The sequence below is a fragment of the Camelina sativa genome, chromosome 8, assembly GCF_030686135.1.
Source record: "Camelina sativa cultivar CO46 ecotype springtype chromosome 8, ASM3068613v1".
Lineage (NCBI taxonomy): Eukaryota > Viridiplantae > Streptophyta > Magnoliopsida > Brassicales > Brassicaceae > Camelina > Camelina sativa.
The window spans coordinates 14,750,486-14,767,153 of NC_141887.1; the positions used below are offsets into that span (position 1 = coordinate 14,750,486).

At 38.0% G+C, this 16,668-nt stretch overlaps 1 protein-coding gene across 1 annotated transcript; it reads left to right on the forward strand.

Annotated features, from left to right (window-relative positions):
- The first annotated feature begins 1,857 nt into the window (after positions 1-1,857).
- On the forward strand, positions 1,858-4,188 carry LOC147940069 (uncharacterized). The gene is made up of 3 exons (XM_087461130.1): positions 1,858-2,544; positions 2,695-2,923; positions 3,515-4,188. The coding sequence occupies exons 1-3, from the start codon at positions 1,858-1,860 to the stop codon at positions 4,186-4,188; spliced, it is 1,590 nt and encodes a 529-aa protein (XP_087317256.1).
- The last annotated feature ends 12,480 nt before the right edge of the window (positions 4,189-16,668 follow it).

Genomic DNA, 16,668 nt, shown 5'->3' on the forward strand with positions numbered 1-16,668 from the left:
TACAAGGCTGGAGGACAGGGGGAGCTCAATACAGCCCCATTCAAGGATGTTAGCCTCTACCGGCGTCTAGTAGGTAAGCTTATCTACTTAACCATCACTCGGCCTGACATTTGCTTTGCTGTGAACCAGGCGAGCCAACATATGAAGAATCCGACGATCCATCACTGGAACATGGTGACTCGAATCCTCAAATACATCAAAGGCTCGCCGGGACAAGGCATTTGGATGGGGCGTAACAACAACACAGAACTAGTAGGCTATTGTGATGCTGACTATGCCGGAGATCGTGGAGATCGCCGCTCTACCACTGGCTATTGCACGTTTCTTGGAGGGAACTTGGTAACTTGGAAGAGCAAGAAGTAAAAGGTTGTATCACTTTCAAGTGCCGAATCCGAATATAGAGCTATGAGGAAACTTACAACGGAACTGATGTGGCTCAAGGCTCTTCTCAAGGATCTACCGTGAACAAAACCAAACCAATCACAATGCATTGTGATAATGAGACCGCCATTCATATCGCAACCAATTCGGTGTTCCATGAGAGAACCAAGCATATTGAAGTGGATTGCCATAAAGTTCGAGAGCAAATCAAGCTTGGAGTGGTCCTACCGTGTCATACCGAAAGCAAGGAACAGCTTGCTGACATTCTCACCAAAGCAGCAAGTCCACAAGTGTGTGAATACATTCACTCAAAACTTGGTCTCATGGACCTAACTCGACCATGAGTTCTTTGCTTGGCACCTACACTCTTTTTCTCTTATGTATAGTTTTTCCCAAGAGGTTTTCTATACTAAGGTTTTTAATGAGGTGGGTGTCTATGTTGTCAAGCTTGACCAATATCTGAGGTCAAGCTTGAGGGGGAGTATGAAGTGGCACACCACCGTCCGTACAACCATCCAACTGGGCCGTCCGTACAACTGATATTCTCACAAGTCCAGTCCATTAAGGAAAGCCTCCAACGGTCGCATATCCTCGAGAACCTTCCATCGAGAGCCATTGGGCGAGTTGCACAAGTGGGAAGTCAATGAGAGATCACATGTTGAGTTAAGGAGATGTCGTTATCTCCATGTATATGTGTGCATAGTATCCTAGAGAGAATATACCATTTGTAACTCTCTATAAATGTATTGTAAGTATAATCTAAATAAAGCAAGAAAAAGAGTTTATCTCTCTTTCTCTAACACTCTCTCTCAATCGCTCACTCTCCTCACTCTCTTCCCACACTATACGATTTCAAACTCTTGGTTATACTCACAAATCTCTCTTCTTTAATTCTTACATGGTATCAGAGCTGATTGTTCCTGTTTCTTGACTCCATTTCCATCACAATCTTCCGCATCAACTCGTTTTGTTCTCAAAATCTTTGTTCTTAAAACTCCCTTTTCTTTTAACCGTTGGACAAACACTTAAACCAACGAGTTTACCATGGAACACACCAAAACCATGATTGTTCCGGTTACTCTCAAAGGAGAGAGCTACTTACTGTGGGCAAGGACCATGAAGACAGCCCTATGTGGCCGAGGACTTTGGTCCCATGTTGAAACGAGCGAAGCTCCAAGTGGTGAGACCACCAAAGACGGCAAGGATGTTGTCATAGATTAAAGAAGCAAGTGGTTTCAAGAAGATCAAGGAGTTCTAGCCATTATTCAAAACTCTCTAGATGCTCCTATCCTTGAAGCTTACTCCTATTGCAAAACCGCAAAGGACTTGTGGGACACTCTCAAGAATGTCTTTGGGAATGTTACCAATGTGAACCGAATCTTTGAAATTAAGAGAGCCAACAACAATCTCAACCAAGAAGACATGGAGTTCACCAAGCACTTTGGGAAGCTTAGATCTCTTTGGGCTGAACTAGAGATGCTCCGGCCGGCGACGATAGATCCACCCATCTTAAACGAAAGGCGTGAACAAGATAAGGTGTTTGGCTTACTCTTGACCTTAAACCCTTCCTACAACGACCTTATCAAGCACATCCTGCGATCCGATAAGCTCCCTAGCCTAGACGACGTATGCAACCAAATTCAAAAGGAACATGGTTCCATGGGGCTATTTGGAGGCAAGGGGGAGCTAGTAACCGCCAACAAGGCAGAGGTGGCCTCCGCAAACAGAAGCTTCTACAAGCATGATGACAAGAACACACCATTTTGCGAGCATTGTAAGAAGTCTGGCCATTTCAAGAGTCGCTGCTGGATTCTCCACCCACACCTCCGCATAAACCGTGGAGGAACAAGCCGAGGTGGACCAAGAGCTCACCAAGCGAACATGGTCGGAGAGGCAACTACCTCAACACCAAGTGGCCAAACCCTTGAGGGGAATGGAGCGGCATTAGCGGCGTCTTTGGAGCTGGTGAGGAATTCGGACCTTGACGCCCTCATCAAAGCCCTCAAAGAGGCATCCGGTAACTCTAATCTTGCCTCAAACTCCTCTACACCTCTTATTATTGACTCTGGAGCATCACATCACATGATTAGTGACTCTAGGTTGATTAGTGAAATTGAACCCGCAAATGGTAATGTAGTTATTGCTAATGGTGATAAAGTTCCAGTTAAAGGCATTGGTAACTTGAAACTGTTTAACAAAAACTCTAAAGCCTTTTTCATGCCTACCTTCACTTCAAATTTATTATCAGTCAAGAGAGCTACCAATGATCTAAATTGTTATGCTATATTTGGTCCTAATGATGTTCATTTTCAGGATATTGACACAAGTAAAGTCCTCGGCCAAGGAACATCGAAAGACGACCTCTATGTGCTTGAGGATTTGAACTTAGCTCCTTCTAGTTCCTCTTGTTTTAGTTCAATTATTGTTAAGGCTAATAGTGCTATTTGGCATGCTAGACTAGGACATCCTCAGTCTAGGGCATTAGAACTTATGTTGCCTAATATGTCATTTAAGAATGAAAATTGTGAGGCTTGTATCCTTGGTAAACATTGCAAATCTGTTTTTCCCAAGTCTATTACTATTTATGAGAATTTTTTTGATTTGGTTCATTCTGATGTTTGGACATCTCCTTGCTTATCTAGAGAAAATCAAAATTATTTTGTTACTTTTATTGATGAAAAATCAAAATATACTTGGTTGACTTTACTTCCCTCCAAGGATAGAGTTCTTGAGGCTTTTACTAATTTTCTAAATTATGTTACTAACCACTACAATGCAAAGATTAAAATTTTGAGATCAGATAATGGTGGAGAGTACACAAGCCATGCCTTCAAACAATATCTAGCCAAACATGGAATCATTCACCAAACTAGTTGTCCGTACATACCACAACAAAATGGAGTGGATGAGAGGAAGAACAAGCATCTCATGGAGGTAGCAAGGTCTATGATGTTTCACACAAGGGTTCCAAAGCGTTTTTGGGGAGATGCCGTACTCGCAGCCTGTTATCTTATCAACCACACACCAACAAAGATCCTTAACGACATATCCCCATTTGAGGTATTAAACAAGGAAAAACCTACGTTTGATCATTTAAGGGTGTTTGGTTGTGTTTGTTATGTGTTGCGACCAGGTGAACTACGAGATAAGCTTGATGCCAAGAGCGTTAAAAGCATGTTTATCGGCTATTCCACTACACAAAAAGGGTATAAGTGCTATGAGCCGGCGACGAGGAGAGTCCTAGTCTCTCGTGATGTCAAGTTTGTGGAACCACAAGGTTTCTATGATGAGAAAAACTGGGACGAGCTTCACAATCTATCAACCTCCCCATCCGACCGGACACTAAACCTACGTGTTATCCTTGAGCGACTAGGCATCGAAAATGATCAGGTCACCACCGAACCAGCCGGGTCAACATCACCCACTCAGCCTGAGCCATCGACTGAACCTGATCTTGAGGCATCAGACCCGCCAACAGAGGTATCTCCACCCGAGGAATCACCTACGGACGACAATGTCGAGCCGCCTCTTATCAATGAAGTTCCGGCCGAGGAACCAGTCACACACGAACATGATGACTCTGATGCTGGGACTATAATTCCTCTTCGACGAAGCCAGCGCCTCAAGTTTCCTCCCACCAATTGTAAGAACACTCGCGTCTACTACAACAACATGGCCGTCGCACATCCTATTCAAGCCGTATGTTCCCTTGTGCAATTTCCTCAGGATCATCAAGTCTTTCTTGGCCATATTGATGAAAACTGGATTCCACGGACCTATGATGAGGCTAAGAACCATAAGGTATGACGAGAAGCGGTCAATGCCGAAAACACAGCCATGGTACAAAACCACACATGGGACGAAGCCGATTTACCCAAGGGCAAGAAGGTAGTCACGTCACGGTATATCTTCACTATCAAGTATAAAAGTAATGGGGAGATCGAACGCTATAAGGCGCGTCTTGTAGCTTGGGGATTCACGCAAACGTATGGGGAGGCCTATCTTGATACGTTTGCTCCGGTGGCTAAGCTTCATACTGTTCGAGTGGTACTCTCTCTCGCCACAACCTCGATTGGGAGCTGTGGCAAATGGATGTTAAGAATGCCTTCTTACAAGGAGAAATTGAAGATGAAGTATACATGCGGCCACCACCAGGTTTAGAAGACACCATCGGTCCGGGAAAGGTGTTAAAGCTCAACAAAGCGATTTATGGCTTGAAACAGTCTCCAAGGGCATGACACCATAAGCTAAGCACCACACTTCTTGACAAAAGATTTCGTAAATCCGAGGCTGACCACACCCTATTCACATTATCAAGCACCAAAGGTATAGTAGTCATTCTAGTGTATGTTGATGATATCATCATCACTAGAAGTGACACCGTAGGTATTCAAGACACTAAAACCTTCTTGAAATCAGTCTTTGACATAAAAGATCTTGGAGAATTGAAATATTTCCTTGGGATAGAAGTGTATAGATCGGATGAAGGTTTATTCTTATCACAAAGGAAATATGCACTTGATTTGTTGAATGAGACAGGTAAATTAGGATCAAAGGCAGTGTCAACACCTCTTGAAGAAAACTACAAGGCTGGAGGACAGGGGGAGCTCAATACAGCCCCATTCAAGGATGTTAGCCTCTACCGGCGTCTAGTAGGTAAGCTTATCTACTTAACCATCACTCGGCCTGACATTTGCTTTGCTGTGAACCAGGCGAGCCAACATATGAAGAATCCGACGATCCATCACTGGAACATGGTGACTCGAATCCTCAAATACATCAAAGGCTCGCCGGGACAAGGCATTTGGATGGGGCGTAACAACAACACAGAACTAGTAGGCTATTGTGATGCTGACTATGCCGGAGATCGTGGAGATCGCCGCTCTACCACTGGCTATTGCACGTTTCTTGGAGGGAACTTGGTAACTTGGAAGAGCAAGAAGTAAAAGGTTGTATCACTTTCAAGTGCCGAATCCGAATATAGAGCTATGAGGAAACTTACAACGGAACTGATGTGGCTCAAGGCTCTTCTCAAGGATCTACCGTGAACAAAACCAAACCAATCACAATGCATTGTGATAATGAGACCGCCATTCATATCGCAACCAATTCGGTGTTCCATGAGAGAACCAAGCATATTGAAGTGGATTGCCATAAAGTTCGAGAGCAAATCAAGCTTGGAGTGGTCCTACCGTGTCATACCGAAAGCAAGGAACAGCTTGCTGACATTCTCACCAAAGCAGCAAGTCCACAAGTGTGTGAATACATTCACTCAAAACTTGGTCTCATGGACCTAACTCGACCATGAGTTCTTTGCTTGGCACCTACACTCTTTTTCTCTTATGTATAGTTTTTCCCAAGAGGTTTTCTATACTAAGGTTTTTAATGAGGTGGGTGTCTATGTTGTCAAGCTTGACCAATATCTGAGGTCAAGCTTGAGGGGGAGTATGAAGTGGCACACCACCGTCCGTACAACCATCCAACTGGGCCGTCCGTACAACTGATATTCTCACAAGTCCAGTCCATTAAGGAAAGCCTCCAACGGTCGCATATCCTCGAGAACCTTCCATCGAGAGCCATTGGGCGAGTTGCACAAGTGGGAAGTCAATGAGAGATCACATGTTGAGTTAAGGAGATGTCGTTATCTCCATGTATATGTGTGCATAGTATCCTAGAGAGAATATACCATTTGTAACTCTCTATAAATGTATTGTAAGTATAATCTAAATAAAGCAAGAAAAAGAGTTTATCTCTCTTTCTCCAACACTCTCTCTCAATCGCTCACTCTCCTCACTCTCTTCCCACACTATACGATTTCAAACTCTTGGTTATACTCACAAATCTCTCTTCTTTAATTCTTACACTACTGGAGTAACAATTGGTTTGTTGCTATCCATGGTTACAGATTTGAGAATAAAAGAGTAGAATAAGTAGAATAGCGAGTATAGAAAGAGAGTGTAGCGAGAATATAGGGTAAGTTTGAAGAATAGAGAGTACAAAGAGAAACAAGAGTGGGTTCAGAGAGTCAAAGATCGAAAAAAATGCTCTGATACCATGTTAGTTTAAGCGGAAGTAGAGATGTGAGAGTAATGAGTGTGAATGGAGTGTGGAACAAATTAAAGAACAAAGAGAACAAGTATAGAGTGATATTCCATAAGTGTGTGTTATACGATGTCGGCCTAAGACCCTTAAATATCAAGACAAACTAGGGCTACTCCCTTTACACACGACAACTTGGTGATAGTGACACAAAGAGAGAAAACAAACTAAGTAGAAACCAACCCGTGACCTTATCCACTAACGGCTACTAGCCGACTTCTAGCTCTTTCTCTTGGGCTTCTTGATGGACTGGCCTCGTCTCTCCTCCCTATACAACTTAAACTCGGCCTTATTGATCACTTGTATGGACGGCCTTATTAATGACTTGTACGGACAGCCTTATTGATCACTTGTACGGACGGCCGTACGGACATGGCCTAGACCGGATAGAACATGGTCAATAGCTAAAACCGAGAAAACATTGATTCAAAGCAGTAAACAGTTTTGTTACTGTTGATAGTGTCCAAATATGTAACAATCCAATGCATTTGACTAATTATAAGAGTTGGGGTTGAATTTGGAGTGTTTAGACAACACTTATACCCATTTTGTCCCGAAACATGCTAAAACCAAGAAAACATTGATTCAAAGCAGTAAACAGCTTTGCTACTGCTTCTAGGGTCTGAATGTGTGACAATCCAATGCTCTTGACTAATTGTAAGAGTTTTGGATGAATTAGGAGTGTTTAGACAACACTTAAACCTGTTTTATCCCAAAACACGCTTAAACCGAGAAAACAGGCTAAAACAGAGAAAACATTGATTCGAAGCAGTAAACAGCTTTGTTACAGTTTCTAGGGTCAGAATGTGTGACAATCGAATGCATTTGAATAATTGTAAGAGTTTGGGATGAATTTGAAGTGTTTAGACAACACTTAAACCTCTTTTATCCCAAAACAAGCTTAAGCCGAGAAAACAGGCTAAAACCGAGAAAACATTGATTCGAAGCAGTAACAGCTTTATTACTGTTTATAGGGTCAAAATAAGTAACGATCCAATGCATTTGACTAATTATAAGAGTTCGGGTTGAATTTGGAGTGTTTAGACAACACTTACACCCATTTTGTCCCGAAACAGGCTAAAACCGAGAAAAGATTTATTCAAAGCAGTAAAAAGATTTGTTACTGTTTCTGGGGTCAGAATGTATAACAATCCAATGCAATTGACTAATTATAAGAGTTCGGGTTGAATTTGAAGTGTTTAGACAAAAATTATACCCATTTTGTCCCGAAACAAGCCATAACCGAGAAAACATTGATTTGAAGTAGTAAACAGCTTTGTTACTGTTTCTAGGGTCCGAATGTGTGACAATCCAATGCATTTGACTAATTGTAAGAGTTTGGGATGAATTTGAAGGGTTTAGACAAAAATTATACCCATTTTGTCCCGAAACAAGCTAAAACCAAGAAAACTTTGATTTGAAGTAGTAAACAGATTTGTTACTGCTTCTAGGGTCAGAATGTGTGACAATCCAATGCTCTTGACTAATTGTAAGAGTTTTGGATGAATTAGGAGTGTTTAGACAACACTAAACCTGTTTTATCCCAAAACAGGCTTAAACCGAGAAAACTGGCTAAAACCGAGAAAACATTGATTTGAAGCAGTAAACACCTTTGTTACTGTTTCTAGGGTACGAATGTGTAACAATCGAATCCATTTGAATAATTGTAAGAGTTTGGGATGAATTTGAAGTGTTTAGACAACACTTAAACCTCTTTTATCCCAAAACAAGCTTAAGCCGAGAAAACATGCTAAAACCGAGAAAACATTGATTCGAAGCAGTAAACAGCTTTTGTACTGTTTATAGGATCAAAATATGTAGCAGTCCAATGCATTTGACTAATTATAAGAGTTCGGGTTGAATTTGGAGTGTTTAGACAACAATTATACCCATTTTGTCCCAAAACAGGCTAAAACTGAGAAAACATTGATTCAAAGCAGTAGACAGCTTTGTTACTGTTTCTAGGGTCAGAATGTATAACAATCCAATGCAATTGACTAATTATAAGAGTTCGGGTTGAATTTGGAGTGCTTAGACAACACTTATACCCATTTTGTCCCGAAACAGGCTAAAACCGAGAAAACATTGATTCGAAGCAGTAAACAGTTTTGTTACTGTTTATAGGGTCAATATATGTAACAATCCAATGCATTTGACTAATTATAAGAGTTCGGGTTGAATTTGGAGTGTTTAGACAACACTTATACCCATTTTGTCCCGAAACATGCTAAAACCAAGAAAACATTGATTCAAAGCAGTAAACAGCTTTGTTACTGCTTCTAGGGTCAGAATGTGTGACAATCCAATGCATTTGACTAATTATAAGAGTTTTGGATTAATTAGGAGTGTTTAGACAACACTTAAACCTGTTTTATCCCAAAACACGCTTAAACCGAGAAAACAGGCTAAAACAGTGAAACATTGATTCGAAGCAGTAAACAGCTTTGTTACTGTTTCTAGGGTCAGAATGTGTGACATTGAATGCATTTGAATAATTGTAAGAGTTTGGGATGAATTTGAAGTGTTTAGACAACACTTAAACCTCTTTTATCCTAAAAAAAGCTTAAGCCGAGAAAACAGGCTAAAACCGAGAAAACATTGATTCAAAGCAGTAAACAGTTTTGTTACTGTTTATAGGGTCAATATATGTAATGATCCAATGCATTTGACTAATTATAAGAGTTCGGGTTGAATTTGGAATGTTTAGACAACACTTATACCCATTTTGTCCCGAAACATGCTAAAACCAAGAAAACATTGATTCAAAGCAGTAAACAGCTTTGCTACTACTTCTAGGGTCATAATGTGTGACAATCCAATGCTCTTGACTAATTGTAAGAATTTTGGATGAATTAGGAGTGTTTAGACAACATTTAAACCTGTTTTATCCCGAAACAAGCTTAAACCAAGAAAACAGGCTAAACCAGAGAAAACATTGATTCGAAGCAGTAAACAGCTTTGTTACTGTTTCTAGGGTCAGAATGTGTGACAATCGAATGCATTTGAATAATTGTAAGAGTTTGGGATGAATTCGAAGTGTTTAGACAACAATTAAACCTCTTTTATCCCAAAACAAGCTTAAGCCGAGAAAACAGGCTAAACCCGAGAAAACATTGATTCGAAGCAGTAAACAGTTTTTTTACTGTTCATAGGGTCAATATATGTAACGATCCAATGCATTTGACTAATTATAAGAGTTCAGGTTGAATTTAGAAGGTTTAGACAACACTTATACCCATTTTGTCCCGAAACAGGCTAAAACCGAGAAAACATTGATTCGAAGCAGTAAACAGATTTGTTACTGTTTATAGGGTCAAAATATTTAGCAATCCAATGCATTTGACTAATTATAAGAGTTCGGGTTGAATTTGGAGTGTTTAGACAACACTTATACCCATTTTGTCCCAAAACAGGCTAAAACCGAGAAAACATTAATTCAAAGCAGTAAACAGTTTTGTTACTGTTTATAGGGTCAATATATGTAATAATCCAATGCATTTGACTAGTTATAAGAGTTCAGGTTGAATTTAGAATGTTTAGACAAGACTTATACCTATTTTGTCCCGAAACAGGTAAAACCAAGAAAACATTGATTCGAAGCAGTAAATAGTTTTGTTACTGTTTATAGGGTCAATATATGTAACGATCCAATGCATTTGACTAATTAGAAGAGTTCGGGTTGAATTTGGAGTGTTTAGACAACACTTATACCCATTTTGTCCCGAAACATGCTAAAACCAAGAAAACATTGATTCAAAACAGTAAACAGCTTTGTTACTGCTTCTAGGGTCAGAATGTGTGACAATCCATTGCATTTGACTAATTGTAAGATTTTTGGATGAATTAGGAGTGTTTAGACAACACTTATACCTTTTTTATCCCAAAACACGCTTAAACCGAGAAAACAGGCTAAAACAGTGAAACATTGATTCGAACCAGTAAACAGCTTTGTTACTGTTTCTAGGGTCAGAATGTGTGACAATCGAATGCATTTGAATAATTGTAAGAGTTTGGGATGAATTTGAAGTGTTTAGACAAAACTTAAACCTCTTTTATCCTAAAACAAGCTTAAGCCGAGAAAACAGGCTAAAACCGAGAAAACATTGATTCGAAGCAGTAAACAGTTTTGTTACTGTTTATAGGGTCAATATATGTAACGATCCAATGCATTTGACTAATTATAAGAGTTCGGGTTGAATTTGGAGTGTTTAGACAACAGTTATACCCATTTTGTTCCGAAACAGGCTAAAACCGAGAAAACATTGATTCGAAACGTAAACAGTTTTGTTACTGTTTATAGGGTCAATATATGTAAGAATCCAATGCATTTGACTAATTATAAGAGTTCGGGTTGAATTTGGAGTGTTTAGACAACACTTATACCCATTTTGTCCCGAAACATGCTAAAACCAAGAAAACATTGATTCAAAGCAGTAAACAGCTTTGTTACTGCTTCTAGGGTCAGAATGTGTGACAATCCAATGCATTTGACTAATTATAAGAGTTTTGGATGAATTAGGAGTGTTTAGACAACACTTAAACCTGTTTTATTCCAAAACATGTTTAAACCGAGAAAACAGGTTAAAACAGTGAAACATTGATTCGAAGTAGTAAACAGCTTTGTTACTGTTTCTGGAGTCAGAATATGTGACATTGAATGCATTTGAATAATTGTAAGAGTTTGGGATGAATTTGAAGTGTTTAGACAACACTTAAACCTCTTTTATCCTAAAAAAAGCTTAAGTCGAGAAAACAGGCTAAAACCGAGAAAACATTGATTCGAAGCAGTAAACAGTTTTGTTACTGTTTATAGGGTCAATATATGTAACGATCCAATGCATTTGAATAATTATAAGAGTTCGGGTTGAATTTGGAATGTTTAGACAACACTTATACCCATTTTGTCCCGAAACATGCTAAAACCAAGAAAACATTGATTCAAAGCAGTAAACAGCTTTGTTACTGTTTATAGGGTCAAAATATGTAGCAATCCAATGCATTTGACTAATTATAAGAGTTCGGGTTGAATTTGGAGTGTTTATACAACACTTATACCCATTTTGTCCCGAAACAGGCTAAAACCGAGAAAACATTGATTCGAAGCAGTAAACAGTTTTGTTACTGTTTATAGGGTCAATATATGTAACAATCCAATGCATTTGACTAATTATAAGAGTTCGGGTTGAATTTGGAGTGTTTAGACAACACTTATACCCATTTTGTCCCGAAACATGCTAAAACCAAGAAAACATTGATTCAAAGCAGTAAACAGCTTTGTTACTGCTTATAGGGTCAGAATAAGTGACAATCCAATGCATTTGACTAATTATAATAGTTTTGGATGAATTAGGAGTGTTTAGACAACACTTAAACCTGTTTTATCCCAAAACATGTTTAAACCGAGAAAACAGGTTAAAACAGTGAAACATTGATTCGAAGTAGTAAACAGCTTTGTTACTGTTTCTAGAGTCAGTATGTGTGACATTGAATGCATTTGAATAATTGTAAGAGTTTGGGATGAATTTGAAGTGTTTAGACAACACTTAAACCTCTTTTATCCTAAAAAAAGCTTAAGTCGAGAAAACAGGCTAAAACCGAGAAAACATTGATTGGAAGCAGTAAACAGTTTTGTTACTGTTTATAGGGTCAATATATGTAACGATCCAATGCATTTGAATAATTATAAGAGTTCGGGTTGAATTTGGAATGTTTAGACAACACTTATACCCATTTTGTCCCGAAACATGCTAAAACCAAGAAAACATTGATTCAAAGCAGTAAACAGCTTTGTTACTGTTTATAGGGTCAAAATATGTAGCAATCGAATGCATTTGACTAATTATAAGAGTTCGGGTTGAATTTGGAGTGTTTATACAACACTTATACCCATTTTGTCCCGAAACAGGCTAAAACCGAGAAAACATTGATTCGAAGCAGTAAACAGTTTTGTTACTGTTTATAGGGTCAATATATGTAACAATCCAATGCATTTGACTAATTATAAGAGTTCGGGTTGAATTTGGAGTGTTTAGACAACACTTATACCCATTTTGTCCCGAAACATGCTAAAACCAAGAAAACATTGATTCAAAGCAGTAAACAGCTTTGTTACTGCTTATAGGGTCAGAATAAGTGACAATCCAATGCATTTGACTAATTATAAGAGTTTTGGATGAATTTGGAGTGTTTAGACAACACTTAAACCTGTTTTATCCCAAAACACGCTTAAACCGAGAAAACAGGCTAAAACAGTGAAACATTGATTCGAAGCAGTAAACAGCTTTGTTACTGTTTCTAGGGTCAGCATGTGTGACATTGAATGCATTTGAATAATTGTAAGAGTTTGGGATGAATTTGAAGTGTTTAGACAACACATAAACCTCTTTTATCCTAAAAAAAGCTTAAGCTGAGAAAACAGGCTAAAACCGAGAAAACATTGATTCGAAGCAGTAAACAGTTTTGTTACTGTTTATAGGGTCAATATATGTAACGATCCAATGCATTTGACTAATTAGAAGAGTTCGGGTTGAATTTGGAGTGTTTAGACAACACTTATACCCATTTTGTCCCGAAACATGCTAAAACCAAGAAAACATTGATTCAAAGCAGTAAACAGCTTTGTTACTGCTTCTAGGGTCAGAATGTGTGACAATCCAATGCATTTGACTAATTATAAGAGTTTTGGATGAATTAGGAGTGTTTAGACAACACTTAAACCTGTTTTATCCCAAAACACGCTTAAACCGAGAAAACAGGCTAAAACAGTGAAACATTGATTCGAACCAGTAAACAGCTTTGTTACTGTTTCTAGGGTCAGAATGTGTGACAATCGAATGCATTTGAATAATTGTAAGAGTTTGGGATGAATTTGAAGTGTTTAGACAAAACTTAAACCTCTTTTATCCTAAAACAAGCTTAAGCCGAGAAAACAGGCTAAAACCGAGAAAACATTGATTCGAAGCAGTAAACAGTTTTGTTACTGTTTATCGGGTCAATATATGTAACGATCCAATGCATTTGACTAACTATAAGAGTTCGGGTTGAATTTGGAGTGTTTAGACTACAGTTATACCCATTTTGTCCCGAAACAGGCTAAAACCGAGAAAACATTGATTCGAAACGTAAACAGTTTTGTTACTATTTATAGGGTCAATATATGTAAGAATCCAATGCATTTGACTAATTATAAGAGTTCGGGTTGAATTTGGAGTGTTTAGACAACACTTATACCCATTTTGTCCCGAAACATGCTAAAACCAAGAAAACATTGATTCAAAGCAGTAAACAGCTTTGTTACTGCTTCTAGGGTTAGAATGTGTGACAATCCAATGCATTTGACTAATTATAAGAGTTTTGGATGAATTAGGAGTGTTTAGACAACACTTAAACCTGTTTTATCCCAAAACATGTTTAAACCGAGAAAACAGGTTAAAACAGTGAAACATTGATTCGAAGTAGTAAACAGCTTTGTTACTGTTTCTAGAGTCAGAATGTGTGACATTGAATGCATTTGAATAATTGTAAGAGTTTGGGATGAATTTGAAGTGTTTAGACAACACTTAAACCTCTTTTATCCTAAAAAAAGCTTAAGTCGAGAAAACAGGCTAAAACCGAGAAAACATTGATTCGAAGCAGTAAACAGTTTTGTTACTGTTTATAGGGTCAATATATGTAACGATCCAATGCATTTGAATAATTATAAGAGTTCGGGTTGAATTTGGAATGTTTAGACAACACTTATACCCATTTTGTCCCGAAACATGCTAAAACCAAGAAAACATTGATTCAAAGCAGTAAACAGCTTTGTTACTGTTTATAGGGTCAAAATATGTAGCAATCGAATGCATTTGACTAATTATAAGAGTTCGGGTTGAATTTGGAGTGTTTATACAACACTTATACCCATTTTGTCCCGAAACAGGCTAAAACCGAGAAAACATTGATTCGAAGCAGTAAACAGTTTTGTTACTGTTTATAGGGTCAATATATGTAACAATCCAATGCATTTGACTAATTATAAGAGTTCGGGTTGAATTTGGAGTGTTTAGACAACACTTATACCCATTTTGTCCCGAAACATGCTAAAACCAAGAAAACATTGATTCAAAGCAGTAAACAGCTTTGTTACTGCTTATAGGGTCAGAATAAGTGACAATCCAATGCATTTGACTAATTATAAGAGTTTTGGATGAATTAGGAGTGTTTAGACAACACTTAAACCTGTTTTATCCCAAAACACGCTTAAACCGAGAAAACAGGCTAAAACAGTGAAACATTGATTCGAAGCAGTAAACAGCTTTGTTACTGTTTCTAGGGTCAGCATGTGTGACATTGAATGCATTTGAATAATTGTAAGAGTTTGGGATGAATTTGAAGTGTTTAGACAACACATAAACCTCTTTTATCCTAAAAAAAGCTTAAGCTGAGAAAACAGGCTAAAACCGAGAAAACATTGATTCGAAGCAGTAAACAGTTTTGTTACTGTTTATAGGGTCAATATATGTAACGATCCAATGCATTTGACTAATTAGAAGAGTTCGGGTTGAATTTGGAGTGTTTAGACAACACTTATACCCATTTTGTCCCGAAACATGCTAAAACCAAGAAAACATTGATTCAAAGCAGTAAACAGCTTTGTTACTGCTTCTAGGGTCAGAATGTGTGACAATCCAATGCATTTGACTAATTATAAGAGTTTTGGATGAATTAGGAGTGTTTAGACAACACTTAAACCTGTTTTATCCCAAAACACGCTTAAACCGAGAAAACAGGCTAAAACAGTGAAACATTGATTCGAACCAGTAAACAGCTTTGTTACTGTTTCTAGGGTCAGAATGTGTGACAATCGAATGCATTTGAATAATTGTAAGAGTTTGGGATGAATTTGAAGTGTTTAGACAAAACTTAAACCTCTTTTATCCTAAAACAAGCTTAAGCCGAGAAAACAGGCTAAAACCGAGAAAACATTGATTTGAAGCAGTAAACAGTTTTGTTACTGTTTATCGGGTCAATATATGTAACGATCCAATGCATTTGACTAACTATAAGAGTTCGGGTTGAATTTGGAGTGTTTAGACTACAGTTATACCCATTTTGTCCCGAAACAGGCTAAAACCGAGAAAACATTGATTTGAAACGTAAACAGTTTTGTTACTATTTATAGGGTCAATATATGTAAGAATCCAATGCATTTGACTAATTATAAGAGTTCGGGTTGAATTTGGAGTGTTTAGACAACACTTATACCCATTTTGTCCCGAAACATGCTAAAACCAAGAAAACATTGATTCAAAGCAGTAAACAGCTTTGTTACTGCTTCTAGGGTTAGAATGTGTGACAATCCAATGCATTTGACTAATTATAAGAGTTTTGGATGAATTAGGAGTGTTTAGACAACACTTAAACCTGTTTTATCCCAAAACATGTTTAAACCGAGAAAACAGGTTAAAACAGTGAAACATTGATTCGAAGTAGTAAACAGCTTTGTTACTGTTTCTAGAGTCAGAATGTGTGACATTGAATGCATTTGAATAATTGTAAGAGTTTGGGATGAATTTGAAGTGTTTAGACAACACTTAAACCTCTTTTATCCTAAAAAAAGCTTAAGTCGAGAAAACAGGCTAAAACCGAGAAAACATTGATTCGAAGCAGTAAACAGTTTTGTTACTGTTTATAGGGTCAATATATGTAACGATCCAATGCATTTGAATAATTATAAGAGTTCGGGTTGAATTTGGAATGTTTAGACAACACTTATACCCATTTTGTCCCGAAACATGCTAAAACCAAGAAAACATTGATTCAAAGCAGTAAACAGCTTTGTTACTGTTTATAGGGTCAAAATATGTAGCAATCGAATGCATTTGACTAATTATAAGAGTTCGGGTTGAATTTGGAGTGTTTATACAACACTTATACCCATTTTGTCCCGAAACAGGCTAAAACCGAGAAAACATTGATTCGAAGCAGTAAACAGTTTTGTTACTGTTTATAGGGTCAATATATGTAACAATCCAATGCATTTGACTAATTATAAGAGTTCGGGTTGAATTTGGAGTGTTTAGACAACACTTATACCCATTTTGTCCCGAAACATGCTAAAACCAAGAAAACATTGATTCAAAGCAGTAAACAGCTTTGTTACTGCTTATAGGGTCAGAATAAGTGACAATCCAATGCATTTGACTA